Raw genomic sequence first — 22,434 nt, 5'->3', positions numbered from 1 at the left:
CTGCTAGTTGTTTGATTTTTTTTGCCGCCGTCCCGTTCAACCTTGTTAAAAAAACGTAATATTTTGTTGTCCAGGTACATTGATGTGTCTGCGTAGCATGAGTAGCCTGCTCTTCCTTTGTCGTTCACCTCCATTAATCACTGTCTATGTTTCTGCGCACGCGGGCGCACCACCTCAGCAGACATGCTCACGGCTTTCCATGCCCTGCCCTCCAGTATTCACAATCCTCTTCAAGGATACTCTAAAATAATATTAGACACAGCCTTCAGACTGCATGTTACACCGTGAAACGCACGGAAGCACGCGTATTCATATTTCTGGAAGCAAAAATCGAAAAAAGAAAGAAAAATTCAGGGGGCACTTTGACTGTCTAAAGTGCGTAGAGGCGAAAGCGTTTTCCGAACCACTTTCGCTGCTTGTGTGGCCCTAGTGGCGTCACATATAATTGAGTACTAATTACTAAGTGATGACAAATCACTAATTAATGGCTAATTACTGATTAATGCCTGAGTACTAATTAACTGGTAATTCATGACGCTTAAGCTTCGCCTGAAGGAGTGGAACGGGACAGCGCGTTGTAGCGCTGCCAGGGAGTCCACAGAACGCCACCACCCGTTCGGCGCGATGCCTTGCCCTATAAACGCAACGCTTTTTGAGGAAAGGAAATGGCGCAGAGAATCTGTCATCTCGGTGACCACCTGAACCGCACCGTAGAGTAAGGGAGGAAGTGGGAGTGAAAGAAGACAAAGAGGGCCTGTAATGAAGAAAATGAAAATTGTATTTGAGGAAAGGAAATTACGCAGTAAGTGTCTCACATATCTCGGTGGACACCCGTCAAAATTCAGGGGGACACTTTTTTGACCTAATGTGTGGTCAGTGATGTGTGGTTAAGATCTTAAGCTTCGCCTCTGAGTGTGGAACGCGACAGCGTCTTGCAACGCTGCCAGGGAGTCCATAGAACGCCATCGCCCATTCGGTTCTACGCCTCGCTCGTCGGTAAATTGGTTTTTGAGGAAAGGAAATGTATGTGTCTCTCATATCTCGGTGGACACCTAAACCTCACCCGAAGGGAAGTGAGGAGGATGGGAGTGAGCGAAGACATCGTATTCACTAGACGCGCCTTTGTTCATTCCAAACCATCGAGCTGGCATGGCATGTGGCATGGCATGGCCACACACATCCAGCCGTGTGTGGCGTCGATCTCTGGCGTGTCCGGTTCTCTGTCGGCTGTCAGTGTGGCAGCAAGTGATGTGCTCCCCTCGGGTTCGTGGGCCGAGGCCTTGGCTGTCTCAGAGGAAGACATGGACAGCACCGCACCTTTGAAACGTCCAGCAGATGCTGACGAGGTGTGTATCGATGGCGCTGACCACAAGGCACAATGTGTAGAAGCCACGGGAAGGGCGGCGTTAAAGAGGAGGGCGATATCTGCCCGAGAGGCCACCAAATTGGAGGCGGGCCACCCCATTCCAGGGGATGGCGTTTGTTAAGTCTGGCACCAAAAATGGCGAGCGTCGCAGCATATCAAGTCGCTACCCTTAACGTTTGGGGTATACGTAATCGTAGGAGGCAACAGCAGGTACGACATCTCTCAAAGAAATCGAGCGTGCGTGTAGCCGCTATCCAGGAAACAAAGTTGTCCTCTGATGAAGAACCAGAAGCGGCTCTCGAGCCTTTTTTGTCGGAATACAGCGTTATTGTTAGCCATGCGAGAGGCTTATCCGGAGGTTGTATGCTATTCCTGGCGAACACGCTAGAGATGACAGCCATGTCTTATTGCGTAGATGATGAGGGGCGACTTATATGCTGTGATCTCACAATTTCAGGTGTACACTAGCGGATTATTTGTGTTTACGCCCCCATAAAGCAGCGCGATAGAAGGATTTTCTTTCTGTCATTAGTTGAACATTTGTGCACGGACCGCAAAATTATATTGTTGGGAGATTTTAACTGCGTTTGTAGGGATGAGGACCGATCAGTGGTATGTAAGAGATACGATCCTAGTGCTGTATTAGTTACCGATTTGGTTTCTGAATATAATCTTGTGGAAGTGGGACAGGAAAAACGCTACAGTATACATTTCACTCATTTTCAGTTTTCCTCTAATGCTCGCCTTGACAGAATTTACGTTTCTGTAGACGCGTTAGCAAGTGTGTTTGGCTACTGGGTGTGGCCCATCTTCTTCAGTGACCACTGTATGGTGTCTCTACAGATAGGGAGGTACACTCGGCATGTACTTCACCCTCGATGGCAGTTGTGGAAGATGAATAACTGTCTGCTCTCAGACGAAATCTTTCAGCGTGCTGTACCTACTTGTTTGAAAGACTATGGTCACGCCGTGATCTGTCCGTTTTTCAAAAGTGGGACCTGTTTAAACAGGAGATTAAAAAATTGGCAACTGAGGCCTCAGCAAGAATCGCTTTCCTGAAGAGACTCCACCTTCGTGAGCTTGGGCGCACCCTAACGGAGCTACATGAGCTAGAGAGGGTTAGCCCGGGTGCCTATCTCGAAGAGATTAATAACGTAAAAGCACAGCTTCAACAATTTGTGACAAAAAGATATAAGGGGGCCTTGGTAAGATCTAGGTCCCGAAAGTTTCTTGACGAGCAACCTTCTCGTCGGGCCCTGAGCGATGAAAGAGAGAATGCTCTTGCGAAGGAAATATTGGAAATTCAGTATGGTGATTGCGCATGCAGCGATGCGCCTGGTATTCTTGCTGCTTTCTTCGACTATTATCGGAAGTTGTTTGGCAGTTGCGAAGATCCAAATCAGGGTTTCGATTACAGTTTCTTACTCGGAAACTTACCTCGACTTCACGATGAGAAGTGTGCTATAGTGAAGGGACCTATCACTTTGGATGAAATTCAATCAGCCATTTCTGCCCTGCAGAGCCAGAAATTTCCTGGGCCAGATGGTATTAGTAGCGAATTCTATAAAACATTTTCGCCTTGCCTAGTGCCTGTTTTGATGGAAGTTTTCTAAGCATCTTATTATGTGGGTGTCCTGCCTCCCACTTTCTATTCTGGGCACACAATATTAATTCCCAAAAGTAAAGATACTAATCGGTTGAAAACTGTTGAGGGATATCGTCCAATTTCCCTCTGCAATGTTGATTACAAAATTTTTGGCAAGGTTCTTAGCAGTCGTTTGCAGCTCGTCATTATGGACTTGATAGGTTCGCATCAGGTCTGTGGTATTAGAGGCCGCAGTATTCAAACACATATCCATATTGCATGTTCAGTATTAGACACAGTATCAGATGAGACAGGCCAAGTAGCTCTGATTCAAATTGACTTGGCGAAGGCGTTTGATAAAGTTCGGCACGATTTCTTGTTCGCGGTCTTGGAGTATGCAAATATTGGTGACGTCTTGCTCAAAGACGTGCTATAAGCTGACGTATGCTGTGCTATAAGAACTCCTATACAAGGGTAATTGTTAATCAGGAGCTAACGAAACCAATACCACTAGAAGTATCTGTTCGTCAAGGATGTCCACTGTCTCCATTGTTTTTTTCCCTATTTCTGGAACCCCTCTGTCTCAATATTATTAACTGCGCAGTTGTCCGCGGTTTCTCTCTGGCTCAATGTGAAGTTAAAGTTTTAGCCTACGCTGATGATGTTGCCCTCTTTTGTTCTGACAAAAAGAGTGTACTTGGGGCTTTACACTTGGCTAAACAGTTCTGCGAAGTATCAGGCGCGGCTCTTAATTTAGAGAATTCCAAAGGCTTTTGGTTGCGTCATTGGGGAACTAGGCCAAGCCAGTTCGGTGGCATATGCTGGGACTGTAGCCCTCTTGAGTACCTAGGCGTTCCACTGCACCAAGTACGCAACAGTACAGCCTACTGGGATTAACATATTGTAACTCTACGGCGGCAAACACAGGCTTGGTTGGGTAGGGAACTCTCAGTGTTTGCGAGGGCACAGGTCTGTAACATATTTTTGTTTGCAAAGCTGGGGTATGTCCTTCAAGTCCTGCATTGTGCGAGGAGTAAGGTGCAAGCAATACACAAGTATTTCCAACATTCGTGTGGCGCTCTCAATGGGAGCCCCTGAGGCGTGACAACTTGTTCCTTCCCTGAGAGGGTGGTGGAGTGGGCCTTGTTCACCTGTTCGTGCATCAACTTGTTTCCCGTTTTTTCTTTTTCAAATCGGCAAACCACCCGTTTCTGGTAGCTGTGCTCATTAGGCGGCTTAGTTTTCATTTGACTTACTTATTCGCACCGACTGTGCAGGCTCGTGAGGGGACTTTATGGGGATTCTTTAAGGAGGTTGCTGACACTTTCAATTTCCTCACTGTGCGCTCCTCTTTAGATTACCTCTATAGCCTCTCGAGAAAACAGATGACCCAGGCTCTCACTGAGTCTTTGTTCTCTACACCATTGTTCGGCAGCCTTATCGGGGGTCTTTGGACATCAGTGTTCTAAAGCGTGTTAGGCGGATGTGCATTCAGGCAGCCGCTAAAACGTTCTTTTTCAAACTACACACAGCGACACTGCCTGTCAAGACATTTCTTAATGACAAGGAGATGTTTGTACCCTGGAATGTGAATTGCCGTCTGTGTAACGTGCCTGAGACAATTGATCATTGCTTCATCCTGTGCCGTGATGCCATGTTCTTTTGGGACATACTACAACGAACTCTTAAGAAGGACTGAAATTACACCATACACTATTAGATTTCTACCTGTTGGCAAAAACTCTGTTGTGCCTTATGATCTGTTTGTGTTGATGGGACTATTCAGTCTTTGGAAAAGCCGCATGATGGACAGACATGCCGAGCCACCAAGATCGTCCAAATCTGTGTTTCGTGAAAGTGTGCTTTGGTGAGGAGTGTATATGCTGCACGCGAAGAACCTCCAAGCTGGCTGCCGTGCCTAGATGCATGTGTGTGCCTCCATGAATTTTGATGTTTTGATAGGGATGCAGTGTTGAGTTAGGGCTATGGCAGGCTCGTATTAAGCAGCCCGGTAACTTGAGACGCAAACCAGTTTGATTGAAGCTTTCCCCCTTTTTACGGAAGTTCTTCCATGCAATAGAGAGAAAAAAAAAAGAGCTGGCATGGCGGAGTGGATAGGATGCTCGTCTCGTACGCCGAAGACCGGGGTTCTATTCCCGAGCTCGACCAATTTCCTACTCGGTTTTATTTATTTATATGGCCTGACCAGAAAATTAATTAGGCTAATTGGGTAATTAAGGAATTAACTAAGCTCAGTCCCACTTACTTGGAGCATCACTATACGACCCCTTCAATTGGTTTCACGGTTACTAGCCAAAGTACAATTGGCCCCATTTGAAATTCGCGCACTGTGACATCACGACCGTTTCGACCAATTGAAAAGCGTGAAATTTCTGTCGACAACTGCTGCTTACAACGATGAGACATTAAAGGCTTCCGCCTTAAAATCCTAATGAGGTGTATCTATTACGTCGACATCTAACGTACTCCGCGGCTCCCCATAAACGGGCTTTGAAAGGGCTCTCAATAAAATTGCGGTATTGCTGGGATGTTGACGGACGCCCAACCGCGAATATGCTCCTCCAAGGTTTTTTATGCGTAGCATATTGCAATCACTCAGTTCCGCCCTTAGGCGCGGCCGGGCAGCCACCAAACCACGTGACGTTACGTCACGTGGTTTGCTGACGTCACGTCACGTGGTGACGTATGTCATCAAACCACGTAAAAAATTTAAAAAAAGAAAAAAAGATAAAAAGGGGAATACAAAAAAAAAGACGGCTGAGCATGGTGGCGGTTGCCACCGCCCCGTTCCAAAGCGGGCGCTCGTATCCATCCATCCATCGATCCATACGTCACGGAGGAAAAGCTGCTGAGAAAATCGAGTGCCGCCAAGCAATACCTCGCGCAAAAAGACCGCGCAATATGCAACGCATTCTTGGCTTAACCAAGCTAAGCCTGGGCATCTTTTTTAATGCGTTGTGTAAAAACTGAGTTATCTCTAGTCAAAATCTGAAATTTTGCTGCTTAGCGCCTTTCCCTCTCTTATCATCGCTTTTTTGTGCGTTCAAAGGTTGGCACTGCTGCTCCGGCTGCCGACGTGCGCGGGGATTCCCCAAGGGAGGGGGGCAACCTTCCTGACCTTTGGGAGCGGCTGACTGGCCGCGGCCATGGTAGCTGTGTGACGCCTGAAAAAATCATACCAATAGCCATCTCGAAACAAAATTACGCAGCAGAGCTCGACGGCGGAGGGCACGAGGATGAAAAAGTCGCTGGAAAGGACTCGCCAACTACTGGGGGCTATTGTAGGTTCTCTGCTGCGTGTAGAAGAGTATTATTTGGTTCATGTGTTCACGACGACAGATTGTAGCGAGTGAGTTAGTTTATGCGCTCTTCTCTGAAGGTGTTTCAGAGTCCCTTTAAAAGTAGAGTAAAACCGAAAACCTCTCTTGTGAAAAGTTGTTGCCCCAAACGGCAAGAGATACTGACTTTGAGAGGGCAGGGCATGAAGAAGCACAGCGAAAACGCTTGATTGAGAGCTCTGTAACTGTGTTGTTATTCATTCTTTTGAAATAAAAATTACGTCTGGTGGTTCCGGACACGACGCCTCGAAACCGCCTCTGTTGAGAACCTCTCGAAAGGACGGCTGTCAGGGCCCCTTTAGACGTCTGATTTTTAAACAGGAAGTTTGCGCGGTTATGGTGGCCGCGACATGGAGAGACATGGTGGAGATACATGGCAGAGGCTTTTACTCTGCAGTGGGCGTAGTCAGGCTGATGATGATGACACAAGGGGAGGAATTTTTCGTAAACGAAGAAGCAAACTGGGATGAATACATGGAATGTGATAGGTTGTATTTTTAGGAAAGCAGGATTGGAAACGATGGCTTAATGTCAGAGGGCAGTCCGTTCCAATCCTAAGCTTCAGAGAAAAGAAATAAAGTAGAAAAAGGGGCAACCTGCTATCATGGGTCGGCAACATTAAGTAGATGACCGGTAAGGTGACATATACGTGCCACGGCAGTGATGTGTAAAGCCTGTTTGAGGGCAGAATAAAATGTAGAGCGACACACACAATGCGAAGAAGGAAAGTGACAGTGTTCAGGATTGTGTTTAAAAGATTTAGATGTTGACGTGTTGCGAGTATCAAGACTGAATAAATATAAGGGAACATATTTGAAGTGTTCGGAGTGCACTAAATAAATATAGTTGATACGGGCTTGAGGAGGCTCAGGCACTTTGTACTTCGACAAAATGGCTACACTGGATTGTCAACTATAGACTTCCTGTACACCGCTGTGTTTGTTTGAAATTACAGAGGTTAAAAATTCGTTCTCATCAGTGCTGTATTGGAAAGGTCAGGAAAAACCACCAAAACACCTTTATTTTGAATGGGAGGCTCATGTTGTCCAGGAAGGAGCCAAATGCCTGGCCGAAGATGTGGCGGCCACTGCTTTAGCCCGTTACGCAGGCCGTTGCTAGCTAGTAAGTGCCGCTTTAGCTGTTTCTTCCGCGACATCATGGTGGGACGAGAGTTGGAAGACAACTGCGAATGACCCTGCAGTATTAGATTAGATGGCAAAGATTATACCATTTCCCAAACTGGACACCGGGCCAAGAGAGCGTGAAGCAGAATAGAGCACTATACGGGCCTCACTCCGCGGCTCGGGGCGAACCGGGACTGCTATATTATCCTGGCCCGACCCGCTAATCGCGCCGTGAAGCCCAGCCCAGGCCCGGGCCGTTCATGCAGCAGCTGAATAGGCAAACTGTTCATTGTGTGCAAGTACGCACCCTATACACAAGTAACAAATGGGCGACACAGGCGAGCAAGTCACCTTAACTCCAGGGAAAATTTGTTTGGTAAATAAAAAAGAAAAAAAAAACATAAGATGGGGCTTTTTAAACAGCCATCTTGTCTGTGAGTAACCCCAACCTTATCTGTGAGTAGCCCGCAGATTCAAGCGCAGGCCAGGCAAAACAATCTGGGTTGTGCAAATATTCGAAAATTTCGAATAGCGAATCGAATATTCTTCTATTCGATAACCGAAACGATTTGATTAGTGTTTTCAAAACTATTCGAAAGAAATCGTATATGTTCTCAACTTTCCGAATAATTTTCAAATAAGGCCTGCCTTGTTTTCCTTGGAGGAATATTCCAAAAATGCCCACATCCATGCCGCCCACCATCCTTCCTCGAAAAGTGTGGTGGCGATGAACGGTTGAGCGCTGTGTTGCGGCCCATTTGTATGTTGGCATTCTTAACATTTGTACGCGGCCTTTAAGATTGGAGGAGGCGGTAGAACTCAGGAAAATTAGGGAAAACCTTGCCTTGATGCCGTATGTCGGCGGCCAAGGCTGATACGCAGGGGCCAGCAGTCTAATTTTCTGCGGTGTGGTTTTAGTGCGGTCGGGTACCCAAAGGTTTTCTTATGGGTACAAGGCTTCCTCCGTCCTGGTGTTCGGCTTTTCCCGGGCGTAATGCTTGTGAAAAATGTTTTTTATGCAACCATGCAAGTGGTAATTTTCCTATATTTATAACTGGATGGTCTTAGATTTAATACAGGGATTTCATGTTGTTACCCGTTAGTGGAGATTTCAGTCGCGTCTTTTAGCAACTATACGTCTAATTTCTTCCGTTTTAAACTCGCTGCAATGTACAGGAGTGCCGCCACTGGCGCTTCAGTGTTTCTCTCGATTGCTCTTGTACAAACATTGCCACAAATCTGTACTGTCTGTTTGTTTACGCTCGAAGCTTCCGGTACTCGGCTCTATCAGTTTGTTGGCGACGCGAGATGCGGCTACACTCATACCAAATGATGGCAGCCACGAGCGACTGTTTCCACATTGTTCCAGACTGTTGTAGTTGCTTTCGCCTATCTCGATGGTTCCTTACCAGCTTTAAGTTGAGCGCGGCCGAAAGCGGCAGGGATTGTGGTAGACGGCCACCGAACGCGCTTGCTACTATCAGAGCCACCGAGTCATTCAGTTCTTTGCGTGCGCGGGTGAGCACCATAAAAGGCTTCTTTTTGAAGCCTTTTCGCAGTCTTTCTGATTACGGAAATACTGTCATTAATACGCGAGAATTTTTACGCATGTAGCGAATATCAGCATTGATATTCGATTTATATTCGCTTCCGTCCTATCACTAGTGGATTCATAGTAAATTCGGATTTTAGGTAAACTATTCCTATTCAATTTAGTCTGGAAAGAGTACTATATGCGCACCAATAGAAATAGTTTATTTTACTGTGGGGCCCAGCCATGGTTTTCGCGCCGGCCCGAGCCTGTGCAGTGCTCTAACCACTGACGTTGTAGTAGAATAAATTGTGGCGAAAGCTTGAGTTTCTGGAGCGAGAATTCGTAAGATAGGTTGTCACATTCATGCATAATTCCAGTCTCAGCACTTGCTTGTTCTCTCCTGCTACGGTACAAATTTAAAATAAAGAACTAATGTTCTGCCACTATGCACGCGTTATCGCTATTTTCATGCCACCCTTTCCCTCAACTGGAAAAATAATTTGCTCTGCAATATTCAGGGAGAAGACAACAAAGAAGGCACTGTTGTACTGTGGAAAAGCTGTGGTGTGCGGCTTGTTTCCGCACTCTGCTCTGCAATCCTGTGTAAGCGTAGCGGCACTACAATGTAACTGAAGTAGCTGGGTGCAGAGTAGAGTTGTCAAGCAAGGCGTAACTCAATAGCGGTGAGAGGAAACGAAACAAATGGAGGGAAAGCGGAGTATCGGAAAATTGATTTTAGGGAAGACGTATGAAAAGTTATCGACTCAGTGCCAAGTGGGCTCATGAGCGAAGGCGCGTGCAGAAGCAGGCATCTATAGCAGCCCCTACGAGTCCTTAGTTAAAGGTAATGGCGTGTGCTTGACAGGATAGATCCGGTCCTAGAGGGAGTAACCGATATTGGCACACTAGAAACATAGTTGCTTCTCGCCTGGACGTGTGATTTTTACTACTTGATGCACCGGAACCTCCTTGTGCGTAGGTGGTGTGTCCGAAACCTGCATTGCTGTTTCTGCTTGTCACTTGATGCTTTTCTCGCAACGCACGGCTGCTGAGCCTGCCTCAGGCTTAAGAGAGCAGACAGTTGGGCAAGTTGGTTGATATGCATACTGAAACAATTGCGCAGAAAAAACGAGGACAAAGCACAAAGCAAAGACAAGCGCTCGTTCTTGTCTTGTCTTTGCTTTGTCCTCGTTTTTTCTGCGCAATTTTTTCAGTCTGTCCCAGGCTGTCGTGCTGCTGGCATATCCCTTGTCGTCTCTTCGGCGTACCTCGCGATGGCATTCCTGAATTTTTGTTTTCTCCTTTCCCGTCAGGCGTTCAACAGAGTGCACGGCGACTACTTACCTTCATGCCAAGATTGGTAACAGCTCTCCTGGCCTTCTCCGTGTACTCTTCGTCCGTCAGGATGTGTGTGCTGTCGCTGTCCTGCGCTTGATAGCCGAGTTCACCTGGAAGGAATCACAGCCTAGTGATTAAAAAAGCGTTTCAGTAAAAGAAGTTCGATTGTAAGGCTTCTACTTGCCATTGGGACATCGTTTCTAAAGTTAAAATTACGGCTTGAAGAGGCACTATAGCCGCAGAATATAACAGGCAAAACGGGGCCGCTTGTCATGCACAAGTATTTAGAGGGAGCGCAGTCGCGTAGGACATATAAAAATCGATGCTGCGTCCAGGCCAGTAATAACTCAGACTTGCTGCGACTACGGTGCACGAATTCCCTGCAAAGATTTCATGACAGTCAAAAACAATTTTCATTGCAAAATCTCCATATTAACTTGTGCCCATATCGTAAATGTTCACTGTTCTGGATTGCGATCGCTATCGGTTGCATCCATTAAATAGCGACGTAACGGAAACACTAGGAGCTTTTAGAAGTGGCATGACATGGTGAGTAGCATCGTATCTGTCAACGTAATAGGCCTGCGGGCACACTCATGATTTAACCCGTCATAAATGTAATCGTAAACAGCCTAATTTTGTCCATAACAGCACGAAGGCAGCTCCCGTTGTCCTCTCATATTTATCCAATGATCCCTGTCCTGCGTCAGTCTTGGCCAATTGATACCCACAAGTTTGAATATCTGCGCCTGCCGGAGCCTCGGTTAACCCGTGGTACCTTTGCATTCTTCTGGAATCCACTCTCTTCCCGTTGGAGACCACAGGTTACCTGCCCTTAGCACTGCATGCTCTGTTCATGCCAATCTTTTCCTGAGTTCAGGTAGGATAATGTTTGTTCGTATTTCTTCGCTGCCCCACCCTGCTCATCTCGTGGGTCTTCAAAACAGTTAGCATTTTACTTCATATAGGTCTTTTAATTTACAGATATTTTCTTATCCTCCAAATTTTAGCGCGAAAGCGCTATTTGACTAGTTGAAAAACCAGACGTATAAAGGGAGGCGTCGACCTTTGACGGCCCAGCGGGAAGGCCCTGCGCAGCTGCTGTGTCAAGGCGCGAAACAGGCACCACACCCCACCCGCACGCTGATAGCGCGACTGCGGCAATAGGTGTCACTACCTCCCCCACGGCTCACGCAACGTGGCTACGTTAGCGGAGGGGGGGGGGGGGGGGGGGGGGGATTGGGGCAGCCTCGTTGACCGGCCGCGGAGCTGCCTTTGCTGCCTCATCACACATGCTCCCACTCTCGACCGGTTGCTCCAGGAGATGAACTCTGATCGTGCCGTTGCGGTGCGCTCCACCGTTCCCTAACACGACGTGATTCGGAAAATTTCAAAGGACCCCTAAAACTTCGGAAGTAAACCAAGCCGCGAAATGAATTAAGGTGGGTTAGTGGGAAAGACTGGGGAATACAGGTCTATTAGTGTGTGGTATCAGTATAATCCGATAAGATAATTTGCTTCTAAATGTCCACGCTCAATCCCTTTATACCAAAAAATCCTGAGTGGTGTACGATTCCGGGGGCAGAAAGTTAGGTGGGTGGATGAGATTAAGAAATTTGCGGAAATGCGGTGGTCGCAACTGGCGAAGGACAGGGTTAATTGGAGAGACATGGGAGAGGCCTTTGCCCTGCAGTGGGCGTAGCCAGGCTGCTGATGATGATGGCGTTAAATTATGCTCATTAGAAGTTTCTCTTCATAGACTTGGTATAAATTTTAATAATATTTTTACTGTCTTTTTGTTTCCTGTACTCACGTTTCGCTCCTTTATATTTATGTTAATTACCGTGTATGCTTTTCTTCCCGGCCAATCATTGCCGCTCAAGCCATCAATGGCTTTGAGAAGCCTAAATATATGCACTGTTTTTCCTTTCTAGCAATTAAGTATTGTTAATATTACTATTATTATTATTAATGGAAGGTGTTCGAACATTCTTGGTGATGGCTCATGCATACTATTTAAGGGGAGTGGAGGTTGTACTAACCGGAGATTCGACGTAAAATTTGCAAGGTCATAGACATATACTGCAGACAGAACTGCAGGCAACCTGAACGCTGTCGCGTTTTCTCCTAACCCGACCGCAGCCGCGGCATTTCGATGACTGTGCGATGCCAGTGTGCATTAAAGATCTCCAGGTGGTCGAAATTATTACGGAGCCCTCTACAATGCATCAAGTAAAGCAGCGCAACCGCACAAGGCCAAGAGGCTTGGGGCCGTTGCACTGCTTCACTTGATACTATGCCTAAGCAAGTCGCCCGCCAGTTCGTGGCGTATCTCAACTACGGCACTGCTCTCTCTCTTTTCACTACCACCTTCTCCCCTTAGCTTTTGGCGCTGTAAGGTGACAACCAAGAACTGAGACAGTTACCGCGCCATTTCTTTCTTCAAAAATTCCTAATCTAAAAATGCGGTCAATAAGGCCTCCAAGTATAATCTCATGTGTGCCGATGCTACTGAGTCCACTAGGTGCAAACTATTGTTTACTGAATCCTTTTCCGGCTGTGTCGAGCCCCGTGGATGCTGCTTAGCACTCCAGGATACTCAGTGGCCAAGAACGAAAGCAAGCAACGAAATTGGGACTATCGTCATATGCTGTAAGCGATCAGTGGTAAAAATCGGGGTTCTCTTGTACTTCCGGCAGCATCCAAAATGTATTCTTCCTGGAAAATCGGCGCAATGAAAATCTGACGGCGCCTTGAGAAGCGAATGAGATGACAGTGCCGGAAACATTTCAATCAGGAAATCCTTCCGGCTGCCGCTAAAATAGAAACCGTCGTAATTTACTGGGCCGGTCTACCGTCTGCAGTTTGGGGGGCCGAAACGACGACACCCCACACGCGGAAGAAGGAAAGTTCGGACTGCTTATCGGTGACGGGTGGGACGCTTTATTTGCTGCTGACCGAAGGCACGGGGCATACACGGCAAATTGGACAACAAAACAAAACTCAATTCGAAATGAAGCACCATAAAGCACTATCACACACAGGGCTTAAAGACTAAAAACGTGATTTCCAAAGGGCAATCCAATGTGGAGTAAACGAGTGGGGAATTGCGAAGTCATATAGACAAAAGAAAATACTGGGTGTCGTTAAAGTAACAAAACGGCAAGGCTGGTGTAACGATTGAAAACAGTTCCATAAACATGCGCAATCCTGCGAAATTGAACGAAGCAATACAAAAGTAGAAGATGAATACAGAGATGGAACTACGCGGACAAACAGAGGAATTTGAGAGAACGGGGGCATGTGGTGGTTTATCTTCGCAGTGGCAAGGTCTGATGGTAAGGAAAACAGCTGGGTTGCAGATGCTCGCTGCGGGGCACATGTGGTGTCGCGCATGCCAGTGAGCTTGGGGGCTTGGGCCGTGCTCCTACGAGGCCGCAGTCACCGCAGTCGACGTATTAGACCCGGGACCGCAGGCTCGCGTGCCGACCACATCCCCGGCCTGCACCACACGCGTCACACGCACCGGCTTCCTCCCAGCAATTTGCCCGTCTTGCGTTCTCCCCGCCACTGCGTGTCGTCGTAGTAAAGGAAGCCGATTAAAAAGAACGGCTCGCAAACCCCACAGCTATATCTCGAAAAGAAGGCGAAGATGTCACAGGAGTCACTGCGACACAGTGAGAGACACGCGTACGGACGAGCGGTAACTTTCAACTGGACGTTGATGACGTAGAGCGAGGGGTGAAAACCGACAGGGCGACAAAGGTAATGACGGCATAGGGGACAAGAACTAACAACAGCAGCAAAAGACAATGAATCCTGGAAGAAACCTTAAACGAGTGGCACTTCTCTTCCAGATATGGCCAAGTCGTTTCGCGGAGTCTCACTGCTTATCAAAGAGTGAGCGTGGTAGGCGTGAAAAGTAGGGGGCTTCAGGGCTTGGAAGACAAGCGCCGACTGCGCACGTACTAGAGGAGTGCGGACAGCTTCCGTCGGCAACATTCGGCTACCAGTGAAACTATCGTTTGGGCAAGTTGGTTACATCCTTGGAAGAAAACAGCAACGCGAAAACCACGAATAAAAAAAGGGGAAACATCCACAGACAATGTTAAAGGCTGCTTTTGTTTGTCCATATGTGTTTCTTTATTTTGTGTTCGCGATTTTTGCTCCCCAATTATATCCTAAGAATTCGGCTATCCTTTTAGAACGTTATCTCCTATCAGTTTGTTCTTAAGTTCCGCGCTGTTATCGTCGTTGGCGTCCGCAGCATCACCTGCCTCGGCTGGCAGGTGGCAAACAAGAAGGGAGCCAAATGCCCTTTTCCACTTTCAATGAATAGGAACGGGATGGAATATAGGAAATAGGGTGGTAAGTGGATGAGCACTAATGTCCCCCGACCCGGCGCTCGGCGTTCTTAGGGTTTTGCAGTTGCATGACGCTCCGAAAAACCCACAAATTATAACTTCCGGCCTGGGCAAGTTCGGATTCACCTCTGACTCTCTGGCTTTACGTGAAAAAAAAAAATGCAGAGCATACCTGCGAAAATTCGCTGCTCTCAGACCACAGCGATCTCTCAGAAATTAGTGTTACATAGTCGTGACCATGGTGTAATATTTTTTCAGCCACCTTGGGGAGGATTGCGTCCTATCTTCGCACATTTTTTTTTGTAATACGTCGGTTGCCACCTTCTGTCTCACGACGGCGTGTGAACGCTGCGTTCTTTGGAGCCTGGAAGGGTTCTATACTTTGTGCTTTTGTGTCAAGCTTTTCACGGTGATATATTGGCATTGTAGTGTAGCAGCCGCGCTAGCTCACTGTGGCGAACTGTGAAGGTGAAAGACGACGACGACGATCTTTAGGTGTGAAGCTCGCTCGCAGCCGGAACGTTGGGCTGAACCTTTGCTGAACGTTGCAGAGCGACGTAGGTTCTGCTGAGTCACAACCCCCCCCCCCCCCCCTACATCTGGTGGAGGCTGCTGTACGTTCCCCCTCTCGTCCTCATCCTGGAGCTCCGTAGCCGCACCTTACCTTCGCCGCCCGTTATGCCCGCAGTCACCAACCAGACAGTCCCCATCCCGTCGCCTACCATCCTATGTTCTGGCGGGCTCCGGCAGCGAGATCCCAGCGTCTTCAGCGGAGCCGACTACCATGATGTCGACGACTGGTTGGCGACTTACAAGCGCGTCAGCGCCCACAACAAGTGGGACGATGCCAGCAGTCTTGGTAACGTGCTCTTCAGTCTTGGCGACGTAGCCAACATGGGGTTCCGCAACCACGAGGTGGACTTGCCGACCTGATCGTCCTTTAAGACCAGCTTCTCGGAGGTATTCGGCCGCCCAGCTGTGCGCAAACTGCGCGCCAAAGAACGCCTCCGCGCTCGCGCTCAGCACGCCACTGAAACCTTCACCAGTTACATAGAAGATGTTCTAGACCTGTGCAAAGGCATCAATCCGTCCATGCCGGTGGCCGAGAAAATTAGTAACATCTTGAAGGGCATCTCCGACGACGCGTTCCAAATGTTGCTCGCCAAAAAACCACAAACAGTGGTGGATGTCATTCAGCTTTGTCAGAGCTATGACGTCCTCAGGAAGCAGAGGAATTCTACTCGCCGACCGGCGTGCTCGACGACTCCCTTCCTGCCCCGGCGGTGTGTAGTCTGGTCTCTGACCCGGTCTCACTGCTTCCCCAGATCAAGGCGTTCATACGGGAAGAGGTGGCCCCCAACTGTCCCTCCTGCCTGTGTCTGGCGACCCTGCGCCACCCCTCGATCCCTCACTTCGACGCACCATCCAAGAACAGGTCGCCGACGTTTCGCCCTCTAGCCCTCGGCTTCCGCCTGTGGCTGCCCCCCTCACCTACGCTGAGGTTTGAGTTTGAGTTTATTAACATTTTAGTTCTCAGTACAGAAAACTAAGGGCCGGGGACAAAAGGTACAATACCTGTACCTGGCTGGGTCCCCTGACCCCACAACAAAGTTGGTAGCGATGCACTCCGAATAAACAAATCATAAACTAACGAAGAAAAACGAACAAAGCACTTTGAGCGAAAACAATTTAGCATGGTATTTGAAATTGTGCACAACACTCGTGCCAACATTCAAACAAAATAAAAACTGTTTTAGCAAAACTTTGTGCAGAAACCATCAGAAAAATACAGAATCCATCAGGAGAGACACTTATAATCAATAATGTACAACAAATAAGTATTATAAACATAAATCAAATACAGTCCATTCCACTCAAAAGCAGTCACTCGAAAAGAAAGTACACATTATAGAAATTCACAAAAACCGTGAACCCAACTACAACCACACAATGAAAATTTCGCGCAAAAATCTTTTCAATGTATTAATAGAAGGATAATTGATAGCTTCAGCTAACACCGCGTTCTCGTTCAAAGCGTTGGGAATAAGGTATTTCATACTTTGTAATCCATAATTTGTTCGTAAACGTGGTAATATGTAATTTATTTTCCTGAAACAAAAGCTGTCATTTTTCATCAGATATGTATTATCAAAGCTGTGGGAATTTTGTTTCCTTTGGGTGTATATGTAGAGTGCAAGTTTGTATAAATAGAGCTGTTCAAGATAAAATATCCCATATTTCTGGAAAAAAGGCCTTGTGCTCTCATTATAATTTAAGCTTTCCAGAGCCCTAATGGCTTTCTTTTGCATGATTGTTAACGTTTGCAAGTTACCTCTAGTTGTTTTCCCCCAAGTCAAAAGACAGTAAGTTAAGTGGGATTGGATGATTGCATAATATGTATTTAATCTGTACCTAGGTGGAATCAGGTTCTTCACCCTCCATAATGCTCCAACTACTTTCGACATTTTTAATTTCAAATGATTTATATGTTCATTCCAGCTCAGAAACTCTTCAAAGTGGACACCGAGGAATTTAATGGTTTTTGTTTGCTGCAAACTTTCAGTGTGGAAGGTGAGATTAATTTTGTAGTCAATAGGTGTGTTTCTTGCTCTGAATAGGATATATTTTGTTTTCTTGATGTTTAACTGCAAATCATTGCTAATAAGCCAGTTCGATAAGTTACATAGCCAAGTGTTGCCGGAAACTCGGCGTGTGTTAGCGACAAAGTCGGGTGACGTGGCCCGGCAAGCCACAGGCGTAACATATGGGGCGGTTGTCGTGGGTGCGCCATGGGTTCATGACGGCACGGCGAGGCGGCAGACGACGACGGATAGCTGCCGGAGGAGGTGGTAGCGGTGCGACACATAGATGGGAAACATACGAAACATACGCCAGACCCCGAGGCCAGGACGCGTATGTTTCCCATCTATGTGTCGCACCGCTACCACCTCCTCCGGCAGCTATCCGTCGTCGTCTGCCGCCTCGCCGTGCCGTCATGAACCCATGGCGCACCCACGACAACCGCCCCATATGTTACGCCTGTGGCTTGCCGGGCCACGTCGCCCGACTTTGTCGCTAACACACGCCGAGTTTCCGGCACAGGGCAAGCCCATTCCACTACGACACTGCGCCTCCTTCGCTGCCAATTTCCTCCGGCACCACTGCGGACTCCTTCCATCTTGATCGCTCTTCATACTCTTCCCGCCGGTCACCTTCTCCCCGTCGCCGATATATCTCTCCCATGTGCCGGCGATCACCTTCTCGTCCGGAGCTGCGATTCTATCGAACTGCCCTAGTCCTCCGTCTTCAGCAGCCAATGTTATCGAAGTATTTGTTCATGGCGTCGCCGTTCTCGCCCTTGTAGACACGGGCTCTGCTGTATCCGTTATTAGGGCAGCCCTTTGCCGTAGACTCCGTAAAGTGACGACGCCTGTTTCGAACTTTTGCCTCCGCACTGCAAGCTCGCACCGCATTCAACCTCTAGCGTCGTGCACAGCTCGCCTTGTTATGCGGGATGCTGTGTATACCGCCAAGTTTTTCGTGCTGTCCTGCTGTTCTCATGACGTCATTCTGGGCTGCGACTTTCTAACCCTTCATCATGCGATCATCGACTGTGCCCGTGCCAGCACTGAACTGTCTCCGCTCTGCGCTACTCTGCCGTGCGACAGCTCTCCCCAACTCGGTAAAATGCTGGTCGTTGAAGATACTGACATCCCTGCCTTCTCTGCAGCCCTGGTTCCCCTCTCTTGCGCCTGCGATCCTGATTCGATTCGACTGTTCTCTCTACTCCGACTGATGCTGCTGTCCGTCGCCGCTGTTTCCTCCTTCCGTTCGTTCTTCTGACTGTCTGCGACGGCCACAGCGTAATCTATGTCATGAACCCTTTTTCTTGTCCATCAACGCTTCTCCGCGGCGAATGCCTGGGACATGTCGAATCAGTCGATCACGCTCTTCCATACTCCGTCTGAAGAACCTGCCCCTCCCCAGTGCCACTGGTTAGCCTCCTGCTGCGCCAAACCAAGACACCGTTTCTGTTTTTTCCCGATCTATCGATGTCAGCCTCTCGTCGCACCAACGTGCTCACCTCGTCGCATTACTTCAACGTTTCCGTCCGTCCTTCAACTTCCCGCACATCCGTCGTTGTACACAGCATTGACACCGGAACGCATGCCCCTTTGCGCCAGCGTCCTTATTGCGTGTCGGCCGCTGAACGCACCGTCATTACCAAAGAAGTGGACGACATGCTTCAGCGTGGCGTCATCCAGCCTTCTCACAGCCCCTGGGCCTCTCCCGTTGTTCTCGTGCGGAAGACGGACGGATCAATCCTTTTTTGTGTTGATTGCCGTCGCCTCAACCAGATTACGCGCAAGGATGTGTATCTACTTCCCCGTATTGACTATGCCCTCGACTGCCCGCAAGGCGCGGAATTCTTTTCCTCATTGGACCTCCGCTCCGGCTACTGGCAGGTGCCCATTGCTGCTGCCGATCGGCCAAAGACGGCTTTTGTTGCGCCCGACGGCCTCTACAAATTTAACGTCATGCCGTTCGGCTTGTGCATTGCGCCGGCCACATTCGAGCCCATGATGGACACAGTTCTCAGCGGACTCAAGTGGCACACGTGTCTCTGCTACCTGGACGATATCGTCGTCTTTTCTCGAGGCTTTTCGTCCCACGTGGTCCGCCTCGAGCGTGTCCTGCAATGTTTCACCGACGCCGGCTTGCAACTGAATTTGAAGAAATGCTGCTTCGCAGCCCGGTGGCTTACCATCTTGGGCCACGTCGTCCCCAAACAAGGCGACCTTCCCGATCCTGCAAAACTGCGCGCAGTTGCTGAGTTCCCTCGACCCACTTCCCTGAAAGAGCTGCGTAGCTTCATCGGGCTGTGCTCTTATTTTCGCCGCTTCGTGCGCAATTTTGCTTCCCTCCTTTTTCGCCTGACTGATCTGCTTGCCGGCGACACCAGCCTCTCGTCTTGGACACCAGACTGTGATGTGGCGTTCACCACGCTTCGGCGCCTGCTTGTGTCCCCACCGATCCTCCGCCATTTCGATCCCAGCCTGCACACTGAAATTCACACTGCCGCCAGCAGCGTGGGCCTCGGCGCCGTTCTGGCTCAGCGGAAGCCCGGCTTCGCCGACCATGTTGTTGCGTATGCCAACCGCACTTTGATAAAGGCCGAGCGGAATTATTGGGTAACGGAAAAGGAATGCTTGCCAATAATTTGGGCTATTGGAAAGTTCCGACCTTATCTATACGGTCGCCCATTATCTGTCGTTACCGACCACAATGTCCTCTGCTGGCTATCGTCCCTCAAAGACCCCTCAGGACGTCTTGCTCGTTCGGCGTTGCGCTTACAAGAATACGAGATTGAAGTAATCTATCGGTCTGGCCGTAAGCATTCTGATGCCGACGGACTATCGCGGTCCCCTCTACCATGTTACTTAGACTCCACATTTTTCGCCACCCCTGATGCCTCTTCCCTTGATATTGCCGACATGCCATTTGAACAACATCGGGACCCCTGGATCGCTTCCGTCCTCGCTCTCCTGTCTTCACCCTCTCAGCGTCCTGCGACCCGCACTCTGCGTCGTCAAGCCCGCCACTTCGCAATCCGGGAGGGCCTCTTTTACCGCCGCAACTACCTTCCCGACGGGCGCAAGTGGTGCGTTGTCATTCTTCGCAACCTCCGTTCCGACATATGCGCCTCTTTCCACGCTAACCCCCAGTGTGCTCACGCCGGCGTGGTGAATACCTACACGCGCCTTCGCCTCCGCTTCTACTGGCGGGGAATGTACCGTTTCATCCGACAGTATGTTCGCTGCTTCCCGGAATGCCAATGCCACAAGACCCCTTCTCGCCGTTATATTGCTCTGATGCAGCCCTTGCCTTGCCCCACGCGCTCATTCGACCGCCTTGGCATCGATCTCTACGGACCCCTTCCCGTCACTCCGTCTGGACACCGCTGGGTCATAGTGGCAGTCGATAACCTTACCCGCTATGTCGAAACATCATCTTTGCCATCCGCGTCCGCGCCCGATGTTGCGTCTTTCATCCTGCATCATCTAGTTTTACGCCATGGTTCCCCTCAGGAGCTTCTGAGCGACCGCGGCCATGTCCTCCTCTCAGACACCGTCGAAGCCCTACTTCGCCAATGCCGCGTTGTTCACCGCTCTACAACGGCCTACCACCCTGAAACGAATGGCATTACTGAACGTATCAATCGCACATTGACCGACGTCATCGCCAAGTATGTTGCCTCTGGCCACTCAAACTGGGACCGCATTCTGTCATTTGTGACAAATGCGTACAACACTGCCACACAGAGCACAACTGGCTTCTCTCCGTTGTTTCTTCTTTACGGCCGCGAGCCTACCTGTACCATAGATACCGTGCTTCCGTATCGCCCTGATGTGTCCGAGTCTCTTCCCCTTTCTCAAACTGCGACCTATGCTGAAGAATGCCGCCAGCTTGCCCGCTCTTTTACAACGCAAGATCAGAATCGCCAGAAGCACCTTCGCACCCCTACCAGTCCACTTCCGGCCTATACCCCAGACTCGCTCGTGGGGCTTTCGGTTCCCTCAACCAGTCCCGGTCTCTCCACAAAATTCCTTTCAAAGTACCACGGCCCATACCGTGTCGTCTGCCAGACCTCTCCAGTCAACTACATTATTGAACCGCCTTCGCCGCCCCAAGATGCGCGCCGTAGTGGCCGTGAAACAGCGCACGTTGACCGCCTCAAGCCGTACTACGATCCGCCTACCGTGTGTGCGCCCTGAATCGGAAGGATGCCTCCTTTTTCGCCGGGAGGTAATTGTAGTGTAGCAGCCGCGCTCGCTCACCGTGGCGAACTGTGAAGGTGAAAGACGACGCGATCTTTAGGTGTGAAGCTCGCTCGCAGCCCGAACGTTGGGATGAACCTTTGCTGAACGTTGCAGAGCGACCTAGGTTCTGCTGAGTCACATCCCTTCCTACAGCATCACTATATTAGGCCTAACATGTATGGCTCATCTGTTGCAGCTGGCTTCTTGTTGAGAGGCACAGTATCACCTGCTTGGTATCCCGGTGTTTCGGCTCGTCAACAACTGTTAAGGGTTTTTCTCTGCTTATCATAGTTCCATTGTGTTTTCGATAACATTCACCCACTTCATGTTGAGTTAGTTAATAAGCAGATCGTAGTGCGTGGGCTTACGGATCCCGAAGCCCACCTTAAGACTTTAGCCCTTGTTTATTTGTCGTTTCCGCTTATTCTGAAATACGCTGCGCCCCTGACCGAAAACTTAGGAAAGGCAGAGTAAGGAGCGAACTTTCAGACACACCGTTGCCGCAGGAATGTTTCTTCGCCAGTCCTCCCCCACCCTCACATCACGTAGTGAAGCCTTCTTGAGGGCTAGCCATCGTGTGGGTGTCCATGTCTGCTTGCATAAAATAGAGGCAGGGGGCCACAGTTAGAAAAAAGAAAATTTCTAAACACAAAGAATAAAACGTCTCTAGCACTTGCACATGGGGGCATATACAGCTTCAGACAGATACACGCGCGCACAGAATTCGCACTCCAGGGGCATGTCCACTGGCTCCACTCTATTTTCAGAATACGCATGCAGATTGAAGACACGCTAGGTTGCAAGCGCATGCGCACCTTTCCACTCCGCGAGTGTAAAGGCCACAGCCCATTTGGAGGACCACGATTTGATCGAAAGGCAGTTGAGAACGCAGTCGAGTGGGGCTCATTTTCCAGAAAACGTGCCCCGCTGATTAAACGAGAAA

At 49.0% G+C, this 22,434-nt stretch overlaps 1 protein-coding gene across 1 annotated transcript in view; it reads right to left on the bottom strand.

Annotated features, from left to right (window-relative positions):
• The window catches only part of LOC149367826 (uncharacterized), a 191,573-nt gene that overhangs the window by 64,821 nt on the left and 104,318 nt on the right, over positions 1-22,434 (bottom strand). Inside the window, exon 4 of the mRNA XM_089575339.1 lies at positions 10,313-10,416. Within this exon, the coding sequence (XP_089431465.1) occupies positions 10,313-10,416 (104 nt within the window). The remainder of the gene's footprint in view (positions 1-10,312; positions 10,417-22,434) is intronic.

The sequence above is a fragment of the Amblyomma mixtum genome, chromosome 1, assembly GCF_055824585.1.
Source record: "Amblyomma mixtum isolate Tamu chromosome 1, ASM5582458v1, whole genome shotgun sequence".
Classification (NCBI taxonomy): Eukaryota; Metazoa; Arthropoda; class Arachnida; order Ixodida; family Ixodidae; genus Amblyomma; species Amblyomma mixtum.
Note: the sequence above shows the minus strand (reverse complement) of the source record. Positions and strands in the feature narration are given on the sequence as shown.